At 39.6% G+C, this 21617-nt stretch overlaps 1 protein-coding gene across 17 annotated transcripts in view; it reads left to right on the forward strand.

Annotated features, from left to right (window-relative positions):
* The window catches only part of LOC131684446 (voltage-dependent calcium channel type A subunit alpha-1), a 481660-nt gene extending 460319 nt beyond the window's left edge, over window positions 1-21341 (forward strand). For all 17 annotated transcript variants that reach the window (XM_058967322.1, XM_058967325.1, XM_058967327.1 and 14 more), the window contains one exon: window positions 18036-21341. In XM_058967322.1, the coding sequence (XP_058823305.1) occupies window positions 18036-18198 (163 nt within the window). In that variant the 3' untranslated portion in view covers window positions 18199-21341. The remainder of the gene's footprint in view (window positions 1-18035) is intronic.
* Window positions 21342-21617: the final 276 nt, after the last annotated feature.

Consider the following 21617-nt stretch of genomic DNA (forward strand, 5'->3'; position numbering starts at 1 on the left):
TATAGGAGATTGAAGAATTAATTTTGATTTTGGTATTCAGTATCACCGATTTATTCATGGCGGTCACATTTACAGTTTTCCCTAAGAAGGAATTTGCTAAAAACCATTTGTGCGTAAGGGCACAAAGCTTACTTTTAAATTCAATTTTAACATTTCGCATTCCGCTCATCAACATGTGACAGGCGTGACCGCCACAGACCCGTGCGCAGAAATTTCTCAAGGGGAGGGTTTTGATTTTTTATTTATTTTTTTTTTTTATTCATTTCGTTTATTTGATAGGCACAAATGCGTTAGCTTGGCGGTGCCAAATGCTTATGTTTTTACATTTTGGATATCTTAAAACTAGGAGGTTACAATGTTGAAATATTTTTTTACAAGGGAAAAAAAAAGTTTACAGCTATCTTAAGACTAGAAATAAGATTCAATATACAAGAGAGGGCCAAAAGATTTTTTTATGAAAAAATTTAAAACAAGGGATTCACTTTGATATACAAGAGGGGGAGTAATAGTATTTTACGAAATATTTTACGGTTATCTTAAAACTAACAATATAGTTTAGTACACAAAAGGGGGAACAAATATTTATGAGAAACTTCACAGAAATCTTAAAACTAGGGATTCAATTCTATTTACAAGATGGAGGACAAGAGTTTCAATAAAGAGTAAAAATTATAGCTATCTTAAAACTAGGAATACAGAATACTAATTTGAATTTTTTAACTAAAACTTATGCTTGGTCAAGATATTCAAAGGGTGGCTTATTTCCGCATCAGTGTAGCAGCAGTTGTATCAAGGACAGGGGAGAGACAGGGAAAGAAGAGCAAAACTTGCAACTTTCGCTCGAACGGGGGGGGGGGGGGAGGGGGATCAGCGAAACAAATTTGCGCCTCAGTCTAGTAAGTCGTCGAGTACCGGATTGGCGGATGGTATTCTTCGGACCCGCGGGGAATCCTTCAAAACTCATCGGAACTCGAGTCGCTCTCGCTTCAGTTTCCTTCTATGCAGGCGTAGTGGTAAGGGCGACGGCGGTTACATAGTGGCACTCTGGAGCTGATCGGTTCCACAAGGCAGGAGGAAACTCTAAAAACGAGAAATAAAAGAGAGGGGCTAAATTGGGATATTTATCGTTTTTATGAAGGTATAAATAAGGGACATATAGGGGAAATCACGAGTTGCCAGCATATCTCGGACTGGTACATTGGGTGGTCTACCTCGGGCCCGAAGGGATTCCTTTAACTGAGACCTGGCGTCACAATACCCGGCGCATACCCAGACAACGTGTTCGATGTCGTGATAGCCCTCGTCACAAGCGCACAGACTACTCTCCGCAAGCCCAATACGCCGCAAATGCGCATCCATGGTGTAGTGATTGGACATAAGTCGGGACATTACGCGAATAAAATCCCGACCCACATCCATCCCCCCGAACCAAGGCTTCGTTGATACCTTTGGGATAATCGAATGTAGCCATCGTCCAAGTTCCCCGTTGCTCCACGAGGTTTGCCAACTGTTGAGCGTCCTCTGACGACAAATACTAAAAAATTCGTTGAAGCAGATTGGTCTTTCGTATATGTCACCATTTAATGCGCCCGCCTTTGCTAATGAGTCGGCATTTTCATTGCCCGGGATAGAACAATGAGAGGGGACCCAAACAAAGGTAATCTGATAAGATTTTTCAGATAACGTACACAAGGACTCCTGTATCATCCCCAGAAAATACGGGAGTTGCTTTTTTGGCTTCACCGCACGAAGAGCCTCGATAGAGCTGAGGCTGTCCGAAACGATGAAGTAGTGATCTGTGGGCAGAGTGTCGATGATCCCAAGGGTGTACTGAATTGCAGCTAACTCTGCGACGTAAACTGAAGCGGGATCATTGAGCTTGAATGAAGCGGTGATAGTATTGTTGAAGATACCGAAGCCAGTGGACCCATCGAGATTTGATCCGTCAGTGTAAAACATTTTGTCGCAGTCGACTTCTCGGAATTTATTATAAAATATATTGGGGATCACCTGCGGGCGTATATGGTCCGGGATTCCACGAATCTCTTCCTTCATGGATGTGTCGAAGAATACAGTAGAATCAGAAGTATCTAGGAAACGGACACGGTTGGGATTGTACGAAGAAGGATTGATGCTCTGTGCCATGTAGTCGAAGTACAAGGACATAAAACGGGTTTGAGAATTAAGCTCGACGAGCCTCTCGAAGTTTTGAATTACCAACGGGTTCAGAATATCGCATCGGACGAGCAATCGATATGAGAGTTCCCAAAATCGATTTTTTAGCGGAAGAACGCCCGCCAGCACTTCGAGACTCATCGTATGGGTCGAGTGCATGCAACCCAAGGCAATGCGCAAGCAACGGTACTGGATTCTCTCCAGTTTGATGAAGTGTATGTTCGCAGCGGAGCGGAAACAGAAACACCCGTACTCCATCACCGACAATATCGTTGTTTGGTACAACCTGATCAGGTCTCCTGGGTGAGCACCCCACCATGTTCCAGTTATTGTTCGGAGAAAATTGATCCTTTGTTGGCATTTCTGTTTCAGATACCTAATGTGACATCCCCAGGTACCTTTAGAGTCGAACCAGACCCCGAGATATTTAATGTGAAAACCTGGTTGATCGTTGCATCCATTAATAAAAGCTGGAGTTGCGCCGGCTCACGCTTCCTAGAAAAAACAACCAACTCAGTTTTCTCCGTGGAGAACTCAATACCCAGCTGAAGAGCCCAAGTAGACAAATTGTCCAAGGTATTTTGTAATGGTCCTTGCAAGTCGGCAGCTTTGGGCCCTGTAACAGAGACCACCCCGTCGTCTGCAAGTTGCCTTAGCGTGCATGAATTGGCAAGACAATCGTCAATGTCATTCACATAGAAATTGTAGAGCAGGGGACTTAGACATGAGCCCTGGGGAAGACCCATGTAGCTAAATCGCGATGTTGTTAAATCGCCATGCGAAAAGTGCATGTGCTTTTCAGACAACAGGTTTAGCAAAAAGTTATTTAAAATTGGCGAAAGACCATGCTGGTGCAGCTTCTCTGACAGAATGTTGATAGAAACTGAGTCAAAAGCCCCCTTAATATCCAAGAAGACTGATGCCATCTGCTCTTTGTTAGCATAGGCCATTTGGATTTCTGTAGAAAGCAACGCAAGGCAATCGTTCGTCCCTTTGCCTTTGCGGAAGCCAAATTGTGTATCTGACAGTAAGCCATTTGCTTCAACCCAATTGTCGAGGCGAAACAAGATCATTTTCTCGAATAACTTCCGAATACAGGACAGCATTGCAATCGGCCGATACGAGTTGTGGTCGGAGGCTGGTTTTCCTGGTTTTTGGATGGCGATGACCTTCACTTGCCTCCATTCATAAGGGACAATGTTACCCTCAAGAAACTTGTTAAATAAATTCAACAAGCGCCTTTTTGCAGTGTCAGGCAGATTCTTCAGCAAGTTGAATTTGATTCTGTCTAACCCTGGGGCGTTATTGTTACACGACAAGAGAGCAAGTGAGAACTCCACCATCGAAAACGGTGTTTCGTTCGCGGTATCGTGAGGAGACGCGGCGCGGCACGTTTTCTGTACCGGGACAGAGTCCGGACAGATCTTCTTGGCGAAAGCGAATATCCAACGGTTTGAATATCCCACGTTCTCGTTGGTACTATTATGATTACGCATACGTCGAGCCGTACCCCAAAGAGTGCTCATCGCTGTTTCTCTCGTTAACCCGTCGACGAACCGGCGCCAATAACTGCGTTTTTTGGCTTTCATTAGACTCTTCATTCGCCTTTCTAACGACGCGTACTGTTGATAGCTAGCGGGTAACCCGTCTTCCCGGAAGGCCTTATATGCAGTGGACTTTTCCGCGTACAGCTCTGAGCACTCTTTATCCCACCACAGGATGGGAGACCGTCCATGGGTATTCGCGCTGGGTACTGGTTTAGTCTGAGCTTGATTCGCACTGTCGAGAATCAAGCCAGCCAAAAACCTGTACTCTTCCTCCGGAGGAAGTTCTTGAGTGGATTCGATTTTAACGGATATCGCGGTCGCGTAACTCTTCCAATCAATGTTCCGTGTGAGGTCATATGAGACATTGATTGTTTCCGATGGTCTTGAACCGTTAGCAATTGAAATCACGATAGGCAAATGATCGCTACCGTGGGGATCAGGGATCACCTTCCACATGCAATCTAACTGTAGCGATGTCGAGCAAAGCGACAAATCCAACGCGCTTGCGCGTGCTGGTGGTGTAGGAATCCGCGTCATTTCTCCCGTGTTTAAGATGGTCATGTTGAAATTGTCGCAAAGATCTTGGATTAATGTTGATCTATTATCATCATGAAGACAACCCCATACCGTACCGTGCGAGTTAAAGTCTCCCAGAACTAGCCGCGGTGCCGGTAAGGATTCCGTGATATTACAAAGCGTTCGGTGCCCTACCGAGGCTCTAGGAGGAATGTAGATGGAAGCAATGCAAAGGTCTTGCAAACCTTTGATTAAAACTTGACAAGCGACAATTTCAATGCCTGGTGTCGAAGGGAGGTTAATTCGGTTGAAAGAATAGCACTTTTTGATCCCCAAAAGTACTCCTCCATAGGGGTTTTCTCGATCCAGACGAATTATATTAAAGTCGTGGAAGTTGAGATTTATATCGGAAGTTAACCAAGTTTCACATAGTGCGAAAGCATCACATTTTAAACTATTTAGTAAAAATTTAAAGGAATCGATTTTCAGGAGGATACTTCTGCTGTTCCACTGTAGAACAGTGATCGAATCGGTGACCTCGTTCGATGACTTAGCCATCGAAGGATACGATCGCTGCAAGGAGGGGCCATTTAGTAGTCAACTGCTTCAAAAATGTTTGCACTATAGGGAGAAAACGTATCAGAAGGCTTTTAAGAGGATCAGTAACATTGAAAGCTGTGAAAAATAAGTCCACTATGTCAGAAAATTTCATTAGTCCGCTACTGGACTGAGTATCTGTTTGAAAAAAGGGGACACTTGGGGTTTTGGATGTCCCTGGAAGTGGTGGGTACTCCTTGTTAGAATTAATATTTCCAAGTCCTGGAGCAAATTGCTTCGGCTTTTGAGCATCACTTCCGTTGGATTTATTGGTTGTAGATGGCGCACTCTGAGTGGACGACACCTTGGCACCCTTACGAGGCAATGTAGGGGAGGCTGGATTTCTCCTCTTCCTGGATTCCCCTGGGTTAACCAAAGATGTTCCCTCTCGTGGGTCGTCAGATTGTTGCTCAACGTTAGCCAAACCAGCATAGGGATTTTCGGACAGGACAGATGGCAAAGCATTCTTTAGCATTTCTGCATAAGAACGCCTTGAGCGTTCCTTAAGGGAGCGCTTAATTTTATCCCCGCGCTGCTTGTACGCAGGACATGATTTAAGAGCATGTGAAGGGCCCCCGCAGCAAATACACTTTTCAGTTTCTTTGTCGCAAGAGTCATCCTCATGCTCTCCTTCGCATTTGCCGCATCGTTTCTTATTTCCACAATATGTGGCTGTGTGGCCCAACTGCTTGCAATTGCTGCAGTTCATGACCCGCGGTACGAACAGGCGAACTGGTAGGCGAACCTTGTCAAGGAGGATGTAGTTGGGAAGAGAGGACCCGGCGAATGTCACCCGAATCGAGCCTGATAGAGAGTAGGTAGTCTTACCTCCCTCGGTGTTTGCGGTATACAATTGTTTGCATTCTAAGATCTTAATCTGTTCAAGAGAGGGGTCCTTAAAGCAGCCAACCCCGTGCTCCAACAGTTCTTCGCATTTCAGGCCCGGTTCGGACACTACCCCATCGATTTCACAGGCCACACAAGGCACGTACGCTTTAAATTCCCGCGTAAAGCGCTCACAGCAAGCAATCGCGTTTGCCTGGCCGAGATCACTCACTAGAACACGTATCTTGTTTGCCCGAACACGTGTTATCTGCGTTACGGCCGGGTAATTAGCAGTCAGATCTCGAGAAAGTTTTAATATATTAACCGGTTTCTCTCCGGTCCGAAAATATACCACCCATGGCCCAGAGGAACCTTCTGGGTACTGCTTTATACGGGGAGCAATGCGAGTATTAGGGGGATCAGGGACTTCCATGATTACATCAGATGGTATTTCGCCCTCGGCCATTTAAGCACGAGGGCAGAGCGTTATATAAACGGGAATGTGTCTTATTATTTGATTACAAGGTAGAGTAAAAGTAGGGAAAAGGAAAGAAAGCAAACGAGGAAAAAAAATAAAGCAAAACTTATCTGCAAACAACGTCGATTGTTCCGCACCAGCGAAAACAATGTACTGGATTTACTGCCGGCACCAGCAGAATGGCAGCTAACGAACGAACAAAGGATGACCTTGAATCACTGAATTTACACACCGAACACCACTGTGAAATATAACGATCCGTTCCGTTCAAAGGTTGGGAGACGTATGATTTGATTTTTTATGTTTCTTTTAGTAGAAAGGTGTTGAAATCCTAAAACAATGAAGATTTTATTCTAGGCCTGGAGGGCTGAGTCTTGTGCATCAATCGTTTCAGCTCAACAGATTGAGTAAATGTTTGTTATCGATAAGGAATCATCAATAGGTACCGCTACCTACTGACTCGTAGTAGATTCGGATTGGTTTGTAGTAGTTAAGCCTACCGACTAAGCCTAAACCTCTTGTATTTCGCAATCCTCATCCATCTGGGGTAACTGGTACTAGGTACTACTTCGGTAGGGATTTTGCTCTTATTCTTTCTGTTCTGTTTGTGTTAATCGTTCATGTTTTTATCCATAGCTGTTATTCTTTGCTTGCTGTCCAACCTTCACGGTTTAATTTAGCTGTTCTGGCCACCTGGCGAGGCACAAACCGATACCAAAGCCCATTTGCGCGATCCATTAAGCTGTCACCCACGCCGGCGGTGTGATCATCGACGGTGAAATTTCTCCAGATAACGATATCACGATTTTCTTCAACCTCGTTTTTTTCTTCCTTAGCTCCCGTTGTAGCCCGCTGACTGACATCTGCTGTGGAACTGGTCTAATCACAACTGTGCTAATATCGAAGCTTCTCTAAAAGTTAACCGATCCATCAGAGAAATCGACCAACTTGACATACATCACTTTCCAGCCCCCCTTGCAAGGTTTCTTTGTTGTTTTCTTCTTCGACTTGTTTCTAGAGTGACTGAACTCAATGACATTTTATGTGTCAAAACGGTTTGCAGTATATTTATTTCTTCAACAGGAAGTTTTTAAAAGTAATTCGAAACCCTCATAAGAGGGGTTTGAACCCCCAAAACCATCCCTTTACGCACGGGCCAGGACCGCCATATAGACGTTAAGTCCAAAAAAGCAAAAATCACTTACATCCAGGCTCAGATCGTCCAACTGCCAGTATTTTGTAGCAGGCCTCCGATGCAATTTTGGAAAATGACCGAACTGATGGGACTATTATGATGTTGTAGGACCTCAGATGTCGATGGATTTTAAGCAGAGATCGCGGCTTACTAGCACATCTCAAATCGGAACGAAGGGTGATCTTCCTCAAACCCTTTTTTTAACTGACACCTTGTGTTGCATTATTCGGCTCATGGTCAGATGTACTACGTACATTTTAAATACATATGAAATCAACATTTCAAATTCGAATCAGTTCCAGCAGTAGCAAATCGTCGCTGTTGTGCTATCTTATGATAAGCGCCATTTAGCACATTTCGAGAAAAACGATTTTTAAAGTTTGAGATTGAATATCTTGAAATTTATAAATGGCATAAACAATCCAAAGAAGACAATTGATGCTTCTATCTATTCTGTATTAATCTATCAAATACTACGAAGATCGGTTGACTATATTGCGAGTTTTTACTATGAATGTTAAACTGGCATCTAGTCTAGTCTACTTTAATCTACACATACACAGCCAATACATGTAGGGATCCTGGAAAATTGCAGACGTTCGTCCACAATTTTTCTTGTCATTATTAATGTTTGTGGCACATATTGAATATGACACAAGCATTAAAGCGGCCAGGCCAACTGTGCAGCGTACAAAATAAAGATGATTCAAAAGTATACGGCAATCAAATGATTCATTCAATGAATAATTTAATCAATGGATTATTTTGAACCTTTTTTTAAGTTGTAGAGCCTTGATTCCACTGCGACCATTTAAAGGAATATTGTGGTATGACTCAATTTGATGTTATGCACCTCAGCTTTCCCTTCATAATTGAGATACGAAGGGCCTTGTCTGATTTTGCATATTATCCCAGTTAGAATCAACTCGTTTTATGAATCTGATTACCTTACTAGGATTTGATTGCCAAATCTCAGAGGGCTGTAGGAGCCCTTTTCCAAGAATTGAATATCTATAACTAACAAGAGCGCTGCAATCACAAAGTAGATGCTCCTCTGTCTCATTCTTAAATTGACAGAAACGACAAATCGGACTTTGAATTTTTCCCATTTTATGTAGATGATATCTACTAGGGCCGTGACCGGTAAACAAACCAGTTATTATTCTAAGGTTCCTCTTACTTAGATTAAGTAAAGTTCGAGCGGCTTTGGCACTCGGCTTTATAACTTTCCTTGCATGTTTTGCAGTATCTGTGGCGTTCCAGTTCGATTCTACCATAGACATTTCCCATTTCCTAAGTTCCATATTTAAAGTACAGGTTGAGACTCCGCAGAAAGGTTCTGGGCCTATAAACTCGGTCGCGGAACCTTGTCTTGCCAAACTATCAGCTGATTCGTTTCCTTGAATTCCACTGTGACCCGGCACCCAAAGCAAGTTTACTTCATTATTCCTTGCCAGTTGCTTAAGTAAAGTAATGCATTCCCATACTAACTTCGACTGACAAGTTGAGGCTTTTAAAGCATTAAGAGCTGCTAAGCTGTCTGAAAAGATACAGATCGTTGCAAATCTATATTTCCTCTTGAGACAGATATGCACACACTCAAGAATTGCTTGAATCTCCGCCTGAAATACAGTTGGGTAGTGTCCCATCGGGATAGTTGTTCTTACCCCGGGTCCAAACACCCCGGCTCCTGTACTGCTACTCATTTTTGAACCATCCGTAAAGAAAACAATAGAGCCTGAACGGAGATTTGGCCCACCTGTTTCCCACACATGTCTGCTTGCTACAGTCACATTATAGGGAATTTCATGGTTTGCCTTCGTCTGCATCCAGTCTATTATTGAATGTGAAATAGGATGTATATTGAATTTTTTGAGGATCGTTAGATGTCCTGTCATATTTATATGGGAATTTCATACGTGACTCCACTCTTCAACCTGTAACTCCGGAACCGGAAGTCAGAATTAAATGAAATTCAATAGCAGTTTATGGGGACGTTTTACCTATCATTTGAGACTAAGTCAGCCATTCCTAAGTAACCGATGTGCTTATTTTTGGACACATACATACATACACACGCACTCACACACGCACATACGCACAGATATTTGCCTAACTCGACGAACTGAGTCGAAGGGAATAAGAGACTCAGACCTCCGGGCCGCGATTAAAAAACGGCAAAAACGCATAAAAATACAAACCAACAGACAACTCACCTTAGACAAAAATCCATACAGGACTTCTATGTCCTAATAGGCAGTACACAGAGCTTTCACCATTCATTCAAATTTAATCCGAACGAACCACAATACAGGTCAGTAAAACGCTTGCCTTCACCCCAACCGAATAAATTGCCACTATGGATACCGAAGTAACAGCACGAGGAAACAGAAACAGGAACGAATATATTCACACATACTTGCATAAGCACTAGGGTTCGTCGCGGTTGCGGTAATTACCGCAACCGCGTGGTATTTACCGCACCCGCACCGCAAAAACTGCGGTGCGGTGAGACACTTTTTCGCGCGGATGCGGTGCGGGAAATGAGCTTTTACCGCGCGGTATTACCGCAACCGCACTTAAAAAAAAATTGATAAAGTCTGCAGTCTGCATTAAAAAGTGAATTAAAACTATGACTTTTACCATTTGAGAAGGACGCAACTAGATTTATTTTCTGAACGATTGCTTAACAATGTCATTATTAGGAACATCTCTCTGTCAGAACGTTCCAGTTTTATTTATTACCCTACAATAGAGAAACATGATAAACACTTAATTGCTCTAATATCCATAGACTTGACAATGCACAGTGATTTTTTTTGCCAAAAACACGCGATTAATTATTTACACAAAAACGGTCAAGTTTAGATCAATAATGTCTTCTGAAAGTTTTATCAGTATTTCAAGACCTTTCTTCTGGTTTAGTACATTGAGTCATTAATCTCCCTAAAAGTGAGATATTTTTCTTATTTTTTTAAAATGAATAGATAATGAGATCATATGTTCTGCAATGTTGTAGAGCTACTTTTTGCGAACAACTTTGCTTAAGAGTCCAAAATTGTATATTCAATACTTGTCAAGTTATAGTGCCTTGTTTGTGGATGACCCCTTAAAATCATTTTTTCAATATAACTTTTTTGGTATCATACCTATGAATTTAGAATGTTCAACAAAGTTATTTGCGTCAACATCACCCGCAACTCTTTATAAGAACGTTTTGTTCTAGCTCTTCTATCTTCGAAGTTATTTAGCATTTTTTGAAAAAATAGTGCTATTTCCAATGGCAATAACTTTTGAACGGGCAAAAACGGGCAACCAGCTATAGTTATAAACATTAGTACAACAAATGAACTACAAAATCCAATTTATTTCATTTGTCTACTGTTGTCTCCGGTTCTGTTATGGGCGGTTTAGGAAGTGCTTTCCGCTGCTTAGTATGCATTTTTCATTAAGTGGAATTGTTCATCTGTTCCTCGCTGGATTCTCTTTTTACGTATGCGTGTGCAGGAAAGAAATTGAGAGAGAGAGAGAGAGAAAGAGAAGAGAGAGAGAGAGAGAGAGAGAGAGAGAGAGAGAGAGAGAGAACAAGAGAGAGAGAGAACAAGAGAGAGAGAGAGAAAGAAAGAGAGAATGAAAGAGAGAAAAAGAGAGATTGGAGAGGACCGCTAAGCGCATAACTTCTACGAAATCGCGCAAAAATCGCCTTTAAGAAAATTTTGGGTACTTGAGTTATGAGCACCCAAAGTTTTATTATAAGTCCCCAGAATGAAATATTTTATGCATTTTTTATATTTCTTATAGAAAAATAAAAACCACATTTAAGTTAAATACATTTATTACAGTTTATTTAAACATATCATCGCTGCTAGTGTCATCGTCAACATACGCAGACTGAACATGGGTCATAATATGTTCCGGCACACTGAACGAGGAGTTGAAATACTCAGCATTCATACTAAAAACATTAGTTACTGTGATATTATGCTTGATTCACAGTCTTTTGAAATAAATACAAGACTTCTTGACTATTTGCATTATTCCAGCGGCAACATCGGGCATATTATGTTCGTCAACGTTATAATATTGAAAGACTTGTTGAGCTACAGAACCAATTTTCATACTTTCTGTCGCGGAAACCCAAAGGGAAAACAAATCACGTTTATCAAGGGAACCTAAATAGTATAACGAGTGTACTTTTCAATAAACAAGAATACTAAGTATATAAATCGTGCATTCCAATTGTACACATTTTGATGAAAATCCCTTTAAATTAGTATCGCTTAAAACGTTTCGTATCATTGAATGTACGAAAAAACGTGTACAGACACTCTCCCGCACACGTAACCGCGTCGAAATTCGGAAATCTTCTAGTTTTGAGCGTTACCCTTAGTAACAATCAAGGATTGTTACATCTCGGAGCTGTGTAACACTGATTTTCTTAAAGGCGATTTCGTAGAAGTTATGCGCTTAGCGGTTCTCTCCAATCTCTCTTTTTCTCTCTCTCTTTCTTTCTCGCTCTCTCTCTCTCTTGTTCTCTCTCTCTCTCTCTCTCTCTCTCTCTCTCTCTCTCTCTCTCTCTCTCTCTCTTCTCTCTCTCAATTTCTTTCCTGCACACGCATACGTAAAAAGAGAATCCAGCGAGGAACAGATGAACAATTCCACTTAATGAAAAATGCATACTAAGCAGCAGAAAGCACTTCCTAAACCGTCCATAACAGCACCGGAGACAACAGTAGACAAATGAAATAAATTGGATTTTGTAGTTCATTTGTTGTACTAATGTTTATAACTATAGCTGGTTGCCCGTTTTTGCCCGTTCAGAAGTTATTGCTATTAGAAATAGCACAATTTTTTTTTCAAAAATTGCTAAATAACTTCGAAGATAGAAGAGCTAGAACAAAACGTTTTTCTAAAGAGTTGCGGGTGGCATTGACGCAAATAACTTTGTAGAACATTCTAAATTCATAGGTATGATACCAAAAAAGTTATATTAAAAAAATGATTTTAAGGGGTCATCCACAAACAAGGCACTATAACTTCACAAGTATTGAATATACAATTTTGGACTCTTAAGCAAAGTTGTTCGAAAAAAGTAGCTCTACAACATTGCAGAACATATGATCTCATTATCTATACATTTAAAAAAATAAGAAAAATATCTCACTTTTAGGGAGATTAATGACTCAATGTACTAAACCAGAAGAAAGGTCTTGAAATACTGATAAAACTTTCAGAAGACATTATTGATCTAAACTTGACCGTTTTTGTGTAAAAAATTAATCGCGTGTTTTTAGCAAAAAAAACCACTGTGCAATGATTTGAAAATAAATCCGAATATAATCTGTATTCGACCTATCGCTACTTGATTTTTTACACTTTGGTCATTCAAATATGATAAAACATACTGTTACTAAGAAATAAAATCTATAAGCTGTGTCCACTATAATTTGGCACCATTTTTTGACATATTTTGAAAACTATTTGTTTTATAGTTCAAAGAAAAAAATTACAAACGAACCTTTTCAAATACATAAAACGCAAAATCCAATCATTGAAAAACAATTAAATTTTACTGTCAAATCCAATTACAAAATGAATCATTTCTCCTGATTCCTCGTGGCAATCGTGGAATTATGAATCGTTTCGAAGACATTTTCTCACCTGTGAATTTTGATTAATTTGGAGAACTTAGAGATGACCTAATGATACTACGACTTAAAAACATTCCAAGAATGTAATTGTCATCATCAAACCGAACGAATTTGGAGGAATTTTTTTCGCGTGCCTGAATTGTTCGTCCAACTGGGAATATTTTCTACCAAATTAACAAATAATATTTTTCAGTTAGGAGTATTTTGTAACTTTTTGAAAGTAAAGCTTTCGAAGGGCGAAGGGCTTGTGTAGGGCATTACGATTTTTTGTGTTTCTCAAAGTCTCCCTCAAGAACTTCCTTCATATTGTGACAAGTGTCAATGTTAGCCCAGATGCCAAGTTTTGCATAGTTTGGACAGTTTTTGCCTTAATTGAAAATTTATCTCGAAACTAACATAGGGGTTAGGTATTTTTACATGGAATCTGTATACAAAGTTTGAAAGAAATCGGCTAAATAGTTTTTGAATGGCAGGTAACACCGCAAATCATGTTTTTCCAAAGACGTTCTACAAAAAGCTTCGTCACCGAGTCGTTTGTCGATATTTTTGCAAGGAAAAATTACAGCATGTTATTGAAATGATACACTATAATGTACAAAAGTTTTGATCAGTTCGCTTCACACAAAGTTTAAAAAAATCGAGAAAAAGTGTTTTTTTTTCCTACGCCAAAACCCTTACCCCTCTTAGTAAAACTTGCAAAGTTGAATATTTTCATAAATGTTACATTCTGAGGAGTCCGTCAAAGATAATTTTCGTGTAAATAAGAATAACATTTTACTATAAATGGCTATACAAAATAAATAAATAATTTTTAGCAAAATTTTTAAAATACATGATTTTTACCGCATTTACCGCATTACCGCGCGGTGCGGTGCGGTAAATGCAATGCGGTTGCGGTAAGCGGTGCGGTTTTCTTATTTTTTTGCGGTTGCTGTGCGGACAATCCATTTACCGCCCACATCCGCACCGCGACGAACCCTAATATGCACGTATCACTATAATGATGAACAGTTGTGAGTATCATTGAGAGAGAGTATAACAGTATGTTCTTCTCTCTTGAATAGTGGTCCCTTGTTGCTTGGTTGGTTATTTGACGGAATTGGTTCACGAACATAATAGCTGTTGAATCATTCAGATTCATTGTGAAATGCTGAATCTGAATATAAAATTCGACTGGCCATATTAGCGGTTTTCAGCGTATTTCGCTACGTCAGTTAAGAACATATGGCTTGTGGAGCGGACATTAGGCAATAGGTACCGCTAATTTGATTCTGTTGAGGTTTGAGGGGAAAAAATTTGAACTTGCGTTCACGATGCTTTATAAATTTAGGGAAATTGTGGATATTCAAACATCGATATGCATTTTATCTGTTTTTTGGATGTTGGTTCCTCAGATGACTCAGCCCAAAACATATAGGTTCAGTTCTTTCTAACATTGTATCTTTAGCTTACGAATATTTGGAATTTTATAGTCGTGAACTAAAACGAAGTGGTTATTAGCTTTGTTATAAGTTATCGCCTTTGACAAGGACAATATATGGTTCAAATATGATGTACTGCATTCTTTTCCTAAATGTTGTGCAGACTGGTTAAATGTTAACAAATATAATATTAACCACACATTGGATGAGCAAGATTTATGACTTCTGATTAAATTGGATACCTACTAACGGAGTGTTTAAAATGTACGGCATATTGTGGAATATTTAATAATCAGAAAATTACTTCGAACTTCGTCTAAAGTTGAGCAGGAATAGTAAAATTACACATGCCTTTCAATCTTTGGGAAGAAATTAGTATCCCGCTTTAATGCTTTAATGATCTGGACAGATTAGGTCGCTGCAATTATTCCGAGCTTGGCAAATAAAGTTTTATTCGGAATATCCTCCAAATGAATCTTGACAGTTGACTTCAATGCCTTTATTCTAAGTTAGCCGAGTTTTTTTGCAACCTGGCAACCAAAAATATCATTCAAAATTTGTCAACTGGTTAATAAAAACTTGATACAATTTAACAAATTGCATTCATCGACATTTAAATCAAACATGAATTACGAAATCAACGTCATGTGAAATTAAAATTAAATTTATGTATATGTTAGGAGCAGAACACGTATTTTTTTACGATTTTTTTCTAGTTCTATGCAATACTAAAAAGCCCCCCTGAGTTGAACTTGAACGACTGGCTCCTGAATATTTTAAAATATATTGTATTCCACAAGACAAATTGTTTTTGGTTTAATAATTGAATGAACAGGAAGCATGAACCTCCCTCAAATTTTATGAATATCAAACATATTCGAATAAAACCATTCACTATTCAATGTTCCCCAAATTTTAAATGTGAGTAGAGGAACATAGAGAGACATGACCAATTGAACCTACGTAAATATCTGAAAACGTGATCAATCTTCCAAAACTCGTTGAAATGTAATAATGCAAAAGTATTATGCGTATTATTGTTTTTTTCAGAATTGATAAGTTACTTTTTCAAAAGTTATAAAAGTTTTTCTGTGATCGTTTTTTCTGGTCAAGTCTCCCCACCGCGAGGAGACTTGACCAAGAGAATTTTGAAATATCAGAACAAAATACAATGGCATAAAACATGCTGTTATAATTTTTCCTATATTATTGAGGTCCTTAGTACTAGTTAAAAATATAAAACGATTGTATTTCATGAGCTTTGATTTTTTTAATGCATTTCTTTTTTGAAATTAACTGTACTTATTGCATTGCAGATTCACGTGTCAGAAAATCAGCCATATAACTGATAACTTTGTTGACTATACTATAAAGATTTATATTGGTATTTGAGGTGGGATTTTATGTGACGTTATTGACATTCACAGTAGATACCAAAGAATAGTAAATATCAAAAATTTTGAATCTTTCTTCGGCTTATTGGCACTTGGTCAGGTCTCCCCATAAAATCTTGGTCAAGTCAGCCCTTAACGCAAATTCATGAATTACGGAATATTTCCTATGAGGAAAGGATTTTTCGCTCCAAACTTTTGAAATTAGCTGATAGGACCGAAACAAATATAAAAATATTAAAAAAATAAGAACCAAATGGAACGCGTTATTAATAATTGTTGGTCAAGTCTCCCCATGTTCCCCAAACCCTGTTTCACAATTCGACAGATTCAATAGGTAGAAGACAAAACTAAAAAATAGGGCATATGAAAAGCGCACAGAACATGTACCTACCTCGAATAAAAATAATAAAAGACAACAAACACGTTCTCGTTATGAGCGCTGTTCTCCGGGGCAGCTGGGCGGCATCATAGTTCGCAGCTACATTCACACCCAGCAAGCAAATAGAATCTGCGTGCCTATGTACAGCTTGCTATGAAGAACGAATGGTGCACAGCGGTTGATATCTCTTCGAATGGGAGAGAGAATGAGCAACGGTTACTATTACGCTATGCTCATATACCTACACTATAGAACAGTAATGGTTCACCAGCCTCCGTGGTGATGAACTAAAGCCGTCAACTCCGCAGCTCAGTGGTGAATGGTTCAATAGGTGGTATGTTCGTGAAGCGAAGAACGAATGAAGAGTGTTCGTTCTTTTTCAGCTGATTCGTTTTCCATGCTCTGGCAGTACAGGATCATGAAAAACAGAAACCTTCCGCGTTCGTTGAGCGTTGACGGAACAAGCATGTGAAACTGGCATCATCCCAAAATGTGCAAGCTCGAACGTGTTCGACTGTATTCGATCATCTGTTTTTATCAAAATAATTTTTCAAGGGATTCAATAAATCAATGAAAAGAGAAGTCATACGTTTGATATTAAGCACCAAGAAATAATAAAAGGCAAAAAAATTCCAGTTTCTTCCAAAACACAAAGTTGATGAAAAAGAGCATAAGAAAAAACCTGTTTATGCAATTAGATAGAACACAATAAATATCTTTCTAAATAACATTGTAAAATACTAATACGGACATGAAAGGTGAAGCCTACTGTGAATAACAAAATACATTTAAAAAAAATCGCAATACTTGTTCTGCTTGTTGGCATTGTATGACGTGATGTTCGTTTGGCTCCGGATTTTGACAGTTTATTTGGCTCGATAAAAGTACCTCCGCTGGTCTATTGCTATGAGTGTCTATAGTCGCGAGCATTTAGCTGTCCGTTGATGAATTTAAACCACCAATATTCTGGTAGCAAACCTCGACGTTGTTGGTGGACGGATCAGGTTCGGTAGAAAGCAGAGCGTTTTTTTTGCGAAGGTGATCGCATGAACTTGCCATAATGCGTGCCGATTTTCTACCCGCCCTAGGTCTGGCTTATCGTTTTCGTCTCACTGTGCGCCAAGTTGTAAAGTGGGAAAGTCTTTCCGCTACCAGCGTGCAGGTGGCGAAGTGAGCGCGTGAATTTTTTGTGGGTACACGGATACGAAAAACTACCGAAAGTTGAGCTCTTTTGACTCAATCTCGGGGTATAGTGGAATACGTTAAAATCAGGTAAACCGTGTTGAAGGTAGTTTCCCTTTAACCACGGCAAAAACTACAGCTCATTGACAGGTTTTTTATACTCAACCTTGCCTAAATTTAAGTTGAATTTACCTAATTTTGAGTATACCTCAAAAAACTCAAAAGTACCTTATTCCATGGAAGGCCTCGACTGATTCGAATCTCTCTCTTTGTTTTTGACAACACTAATAAGTGCGAAAGCGACGCAAAACTCAAAACTACCTAAATTTAAGTTAAAAGAACTTATTCTGCGGGTTGTTTTATTTTTCCGTATAATTACACACAGGTCCGGTGATTTAAACAATCTAGAATATTCACTGGATTTTTCACGAAATAAAAACAAACAGGAAACACTTTAAACTTCACAATATCCAGGACAAAAACAAAAACGTTGATCCGACTGAAGCGATAAACGACGATCAAACGGCACAAATCACGTCAAATAATAACAAAATAACAGGAGCGATCAATACAAACAGCTAATCGGTGAAAATACACTGAACTTGTTGTTGGTGCATGGTATTAAAGCAAATTGTATTGATATCCACACTAATCGCCATCCCATTTCTCTTTCAGCATGGAACACCACGTACCCCTCTCGTACGAGCAGGCGCTAGCGATGGGTCGAACCGGCGGCCGCGTTCTTCCATCTCCGATACTGAACGGCTACAAACCGAAGGGGGGCGGTGGCCTTCACTCGTCCCGCCACTCGGACTCGGACGACGAGGACTGGTGCTAGCACAGGGTTAGACGGCGCCAGTGCGACAGGAAACGCAGGGAACAGATTTGGGTGTGATACGGTACTGGTGGTGGACTGAAACAGTTGCAGTAGGCCGTTGAAGTCAGGACACTGCGACGGTAGGAGCAGCGAATTGAACTCCAGAGACAGAGCAGTTTCCAGCTACAATGGCTTACCGTTATTTATGCGCAGATTTTTCGCTTTACTAAGCCTGGCTTCTGGGCACGAAATCGCATCGCTTGAAAACAGTCAGTGTGATGCCAAACTAGAATAAATCGAACGCTATCATCAACGGTATTTGGTGGTGCTTACAAGAGATTCCCTTCATTCTTCGAGTAAGGCCTTAGTTAGAACGAATTAAAAAATGGTTACAAATGCAACACTTTTTGAGAAGAACCGAGAAGGGAAAATATTACAAAAACTGTAGTTAATCGTTACAAAATTAAAAAGATGAACAAACTGAACCTGCCTTCAAAGCCACAAATGAGAACAAACGTAGATGGTCGGAAAAACAATACAAACAAATCTAGCAAACTGCGAAGATAATTTAAAACTAACGTTGAGCAGTATATCCTCCTGATAGTTACTAATTTTTCAAATGTTTAATCTTTCTAATTAGCAAAGCGAAACAGTTTGTATATAAAAAAAATAGAATGAACAATTTCAGCTCTAACTTAACACGTAATATTTTTCTGCACCAAGCTTAGATCAGCAAAGATTTTTCACATCTCGAAAGTACGTTTCCGAGCAGGCACTCAACTGGATGACCACTGGATTCATTTGACCATATCGCCAACCACCTTCACCGCAAAACTGACAAGATCTAGATGAAAAGACTGAATTCCAACCAAATATCGATGGAATACCAAAAAAAGAGGAAAACTTTGCACAGTTTAGGGACGATAGTTTAGATAATTAACGCGCGTTGCGATAGAAAAACGCAGTTTGGAACCCGTAGACAATGTACAAATATGACGAGAAACAACTAGTGGTACGTAGATATTTTACGAACGCAGTACACCGAAGTTTTTGACGATGCAGGGAATTTAATTTTTACCAGCAAAATCGTAGTTAAGCGAATAGTCGTTTTGGAGTCGCTGTTGGTTCGATTGTTCGGGGAGCGTATAGCTTTTTGCTAGAGACAATAGCCGCGGTTCGATCAGGGAGCTGGGATAGTCATTTTGTAGGCCCAGGTCTCAAGCGAACTAGACTTTTATATGACTGTATTTGTGCAGGAGAGCACAGTAGCTGCTAGTGTCACTAGTTTGGAAAATTAGATTAGCGGGAGTACTCAGTACTTATCACATTGATTTGGCGCAAAAATTGGTTTTTTTGGAACGTAGCACAATGGAATAATAATTGGGTCCACAAATCATAAATCATAACGAACTCGTTCTGCGTTATAGGATTTATGGAGCCCACTACAATTGGATTTAGCAGCGTTACGAAAAAGTCAATGTTTGTGCTGGTATTATTTTACATATTACATATATTACTTGACAACCCCAAAAAATTCGTTCTAATGGTCATTCTTTTGAGTGCGATTTATTTTACATTGAAAATTGCATTACTTCCAACAACCATTTCTGTTCAATACAATGCTTAGCAACTCAAACATATATTATAGAAGTTTTTTCAATTCAAAAACCCCTTCGTATTTTACCTGGCCCACTCATTAGAAATTGCTCTGCATAAATCGTGCCAGAGAGTGACAAATCTACGCTGACGGTGACTTTAATCAATTTGTATTACTACGTCAACATTAGCGTAAATCTAGATTTCAATCCGTGGGTTCCACAATCTGGAACCCGCTGTTAACGTAATTATTGATTCGAAAAACAACCTCCTGGTGAGATCTTATTGAAATGCAACAACTTTATAAACATGCTTGAATTGTCAAACTGCCAAACTCTAGTCAGGTGGAATAATTGAAAAACCAGAAAACCACTTACTAATGAAAACAGGCCATTTTTCTACGATCTACGATAGGAACCAACGATCAAGAGCAACCTTCCAATTGATTAATTCGAATAGTTTGATACTTTCGGTAACTCTGGCAAACTGCTAGTGCCGAGTCAATAAACAACCCAACCGTATAGCATAAACTATTTAATCCGGTGCCGGGGAATACTGAGGAGACAAAATACTCGATGGGCTATTGATGTGCATATAAAAAGAGAGTAACTCGCAAAGAACCATTCTCACAATGTGAGACAGACAGAGCTGTTGTTGTAAAGTTAAGACCCGAAGCGTTATCCGTATATGAAGTTTATCCAAGCAACCACAATATTCGGCCATCAACCCATCGTTCATCCATCGCTTAGCTGTTAGAAACGCGAATCTTAGGAATTAGGTTATAATATGCATATAATAAACAAAAACGTAAATAGAACCAACCATTGATTGGCATCGGAGAGGAAATATTTCTATCAAATTATATTATAAAAAAAAAACAAAATAATTTTTTAATCTCTAGCGGAAACCTGTAAATACATTTTTCTGTGATATATAAATTGTGAAAGGTAAAAGTTTTTGACGTATGAATGCAGATCTAAGCGAACTCGGTCGCAATTGACTGGCGGCCAGTCCAGGTGCGGTTTTGCAATGTACAACACTTGTAAAATTTCGTTTGCTTTCCCTTGTCCGAATGCTTACGTGCAGGTCGAACTTTTACTTTCTGCAATCATTGTATGCCGCCGAAGTCGATGCGGAACGCGCAGTATAGGTAAGGGGCAGCAGTCGTTGTTGCGATTAGGAAAATTTGAACAACTTGTTGGTGTATGTTTTAAAAACAACAATACTTTTACTAGCTATTTATGTCAACGGGTTTATTTTGGTAGTGTCTGTGTGACTGTTGTATGTTTAAGGCGCGGTTCATTTTTTGTTTTTGTTCTAGTATATGTATTACGATCCTCGGAGCAGATGGTTCGAGTTTAATATTAGTGTGTTGCAAAGATTTTGTTGCAAATTTTAGTTGGCCACGAGACATAAGTTGGTAACGATATGAGACGTTTTTAGCATAAATTCTGATGAGAATAGTGAAAAAGTATAGACATCTTAATTAGGTACCTATCGAATCGATTTTTTAAAAGAATATGTTCAAGAAGATTTAAAAAAAGAAAATAAATGAAGGCTCTTTGAAACACTGTCTTTTGTTACTCAAATACGTGATGACATATTGCGTTTAGGTTAGGAACGAAAAGAATAGAATCGATTTAGAACGTGTAGAAAATTGATCTCTTCCCACATGAAACCAAAACAGTTACGTATGGCTGGGGTGGATTTAGGGAGAGGGTTCTGGAAGTCCGGACCCACGGATTTTTATGAGTATTATATCGTGCATAACGAAAAACACATCGGCGCACCACCTACACATCAATGAGCTACCATCTGTGTCAGAGAGCGTTGTCGAGCCTGCT

The sequence above is a fragment of the Topomyia yanbarensis genome, chromosome 2 (assembly GCF_030247195.1).
Source record: "Topomyia yanbarensis strain Yona2022 chromosome 2, ASM3024719v1, whole genome shotgun sequence".
In the NCBI taxonomy this organism is placed as follows: domain Eukaryota; kingdom Metazoa; phylum Arthropoda; class Insecta; order Diptera; family Culicidae; genus Topomyia; species Topomyia yanbarensis.